The sequence below is a fragment of the Nematolebias whitei genome, chromosome 20 (genome assembly GCF_014905685.2).
Source record: "Nematolebias whitei isolate Nwh7 chromosome 20, NemWhi1, whole genome shotgun sequence".
Taxonomy (NCBI): domain Eukaryota; kingdom Metazoa; phylum Chordata; class Actinopteri; order Cyprinodontiformes; family Rivulidae; genus Nematolebias; species Nematolebias whitei.
The window spans coordinates 40255439-40257517 of record NC_056517.1 but is presented as its reverse complement, the minus strand read 5'-3'; the positions used below and the strand labels follow the sequence as shown (position 1 = coordinate 40257517).

At 45.6% G+C, this 2079-nt stretch overlaps 1 protein-coding gene across 1 annotated transcript in view; it reads left to right on the top strand.

The window, feature by feature from the left end:
* Window positions 1–2079, top strand: part of LOC119426543 (activin receptor type-2B-like) — a 10284-nt gene that overhangs the window by 1876 nt on the left and 6329 nt on the right. Inside the window, exons 2-3 of the mRNA XM_037694108.1 lie at window positions 964–1171; window positions 1241–1347. Of these exons, the coding sequence (XP_037550036.1) occupies window positions 964–1171; window positions 1241–1347 (315 nt within the window). The remainder of the gene's footprint in view (window positions 1–963; window positions 1172–1240; window positions 1348–2079) is intronic.

Here is a 2079-nt window from a genome sequence, read left to right as displayed (position 1 = left end):
ATTTTGTGAGTTTACACTTTGTGTTTTTACAGTTTATTTAGTGTTTTAACACTTTTTGTGTTTTTACATTTTATTTTGTGTTTTTTTGTTTGTTTTTACACTTTTTTTGTGTGTTTACAGTTGTTTTTTTGTTAGAAAGAGTTTTCCATCATATTCATTAATTACAGCTTTAGCCTTTCGAGGTCGTAGATAAAGATGGAGGCAAAAAAGTCCAAATGAACTTCGTCCATGTTGGCTTTCTTTTACAGAACACTGTTAAAAATAAAGGGGGGGGGGGGCACCACATCAAACCACAGGATCACATAATTCACAAGTACAATCAGATCTAACTGGTTTTACATACTCGGTCCATTTGGTCCAGATCTGGTAACATTTTTATTTTTTGACTTGGACAGAAAACATTTCTTTTCCAAAACATTTACAGTTTATTTTAAGTGATTTTAACATTTAATTGACTTATTTTACAGTTTAACTGCTTTTACAGTTTGTTCAGTGTTTATATTGTTTCAGCTTTTACACTTTAAATTTTAAATAAAGTTTTGTTCACTGTTTTTAGTTTAATGTAGTTTGACCTTGTTTTACGGCACCTTGATTTATTGTTTTATACACTACTTAGTTTTAGTTACATTTTACTGCAGTTTATTGCAGTCTCCATTCATTCATTCATTCATCTGTGTTCTTGGATTAAATCAAGTCTCTCTTGGAAATGAGTCCTCGTGACTCAGAGAATAACCTGTAGAAGTAAAGCTTAAATGAATGAATGAAAGAATGAAAGCAGTTTAACTCGGTTTTTCCAGGTTTCGTGTTTTTTTATTCGAGCTGAATTCTTCTTTAGTCGACCTTTTTCAGTGTTAAAGAACTCGAGGTCACATATTGGTCATATTTGTTAGTCACAAAGTTTCAAAGGTCCCGGGAGGCGGAGGCTCCACAGCTCCTCCTGTTGACCTCTGACCTGTGCTGCAGGGCGAAGCCTCGACGGCGTCCGCACCGAAGAGTGTCTCTTCTACAACGTCGACTCTGAGATGGAGAGGACCAACCGGAGCGGCGTGGAGCTCTGCCAGGTTGAGGCGGACAAACGTTCTCACTGCTTCGCTTCATGGAGGAACGACTCGAGCTCCGTCGAGCTGTTGAAGAAAGGCTGCTGGTTGGATGACTTCAACTGCTATGACAGGTCAGGCCCCACCCACAGTTTGTCCTCGCAAAGGTACTCTCTGATGCGCTTCTTCTCTGTCCCCTTCAGGCAGGACTGCGTGGCAACGGAGCAAAGTCCTCAGGTCTTCTTCTGCTGCTGCGAAGGAAACTTCTGCAACGAGAAGTTCACACACTTGCCCAACGTCAGCCTCCCAGGTGAGTCACAGGACCCCTGGTCCAGATGAGTCACTGGAACTCTGGTTCAGGTGAGTCACAGGAACTCTGGTCCAGATGAGTCACAGGACCCCTGGTCCAGATGAGTCACAAGATCTCTGGTCCAGGTGAGTCACAGGACCCCTGGTCCAGGTGAGTCACAGGACCCCTGATCCAGGTGAGTCACAGGACCCCTGGTCCAGATGAGTCACAGGGCCCCTGGTCCAGATTAGTCACAGGATCTCTGGTCCAGATGAGTCACAGGAACTCTGGTCCAGGTGAGTCACAGGACAACTGGTCCAGGTGAGTCACAGGATCTCTGGACCAGGTGAGTCACAAGACCTCAGGTCCAGAAGAGTCACAGGACCTCTGGTCCAGGTGAGTCACAGGACCCCTGGTCCAGGTGAGTCCAGTCTCTGACTTTACTGGACCTCCAGTCCAGGTGAGTCACAGTATCTCTGGTCCAGTTGAGTCACAGGAACCCTGGTCCAAGTGTTTCACAGGGCCTTTTGTCCAGGTGAGTCACAGGACCCCTGGTCCAGTTGAGTCAAAGGACCCCTGGTCGAAGTCAGACACAAGACCTTTGGGTCAAGTCAGACACAAGACCTTTGGTCCAAGTGAGTCACTGGACCTCTGGTCCACGTGAGTCACAGGACCCCTGGTCCAGGTGAGTAACAGGACCCTCTGATCTAGGTGAGTCACAGTACCCCTGGTCCAAGTGAGTCACAACAGCAC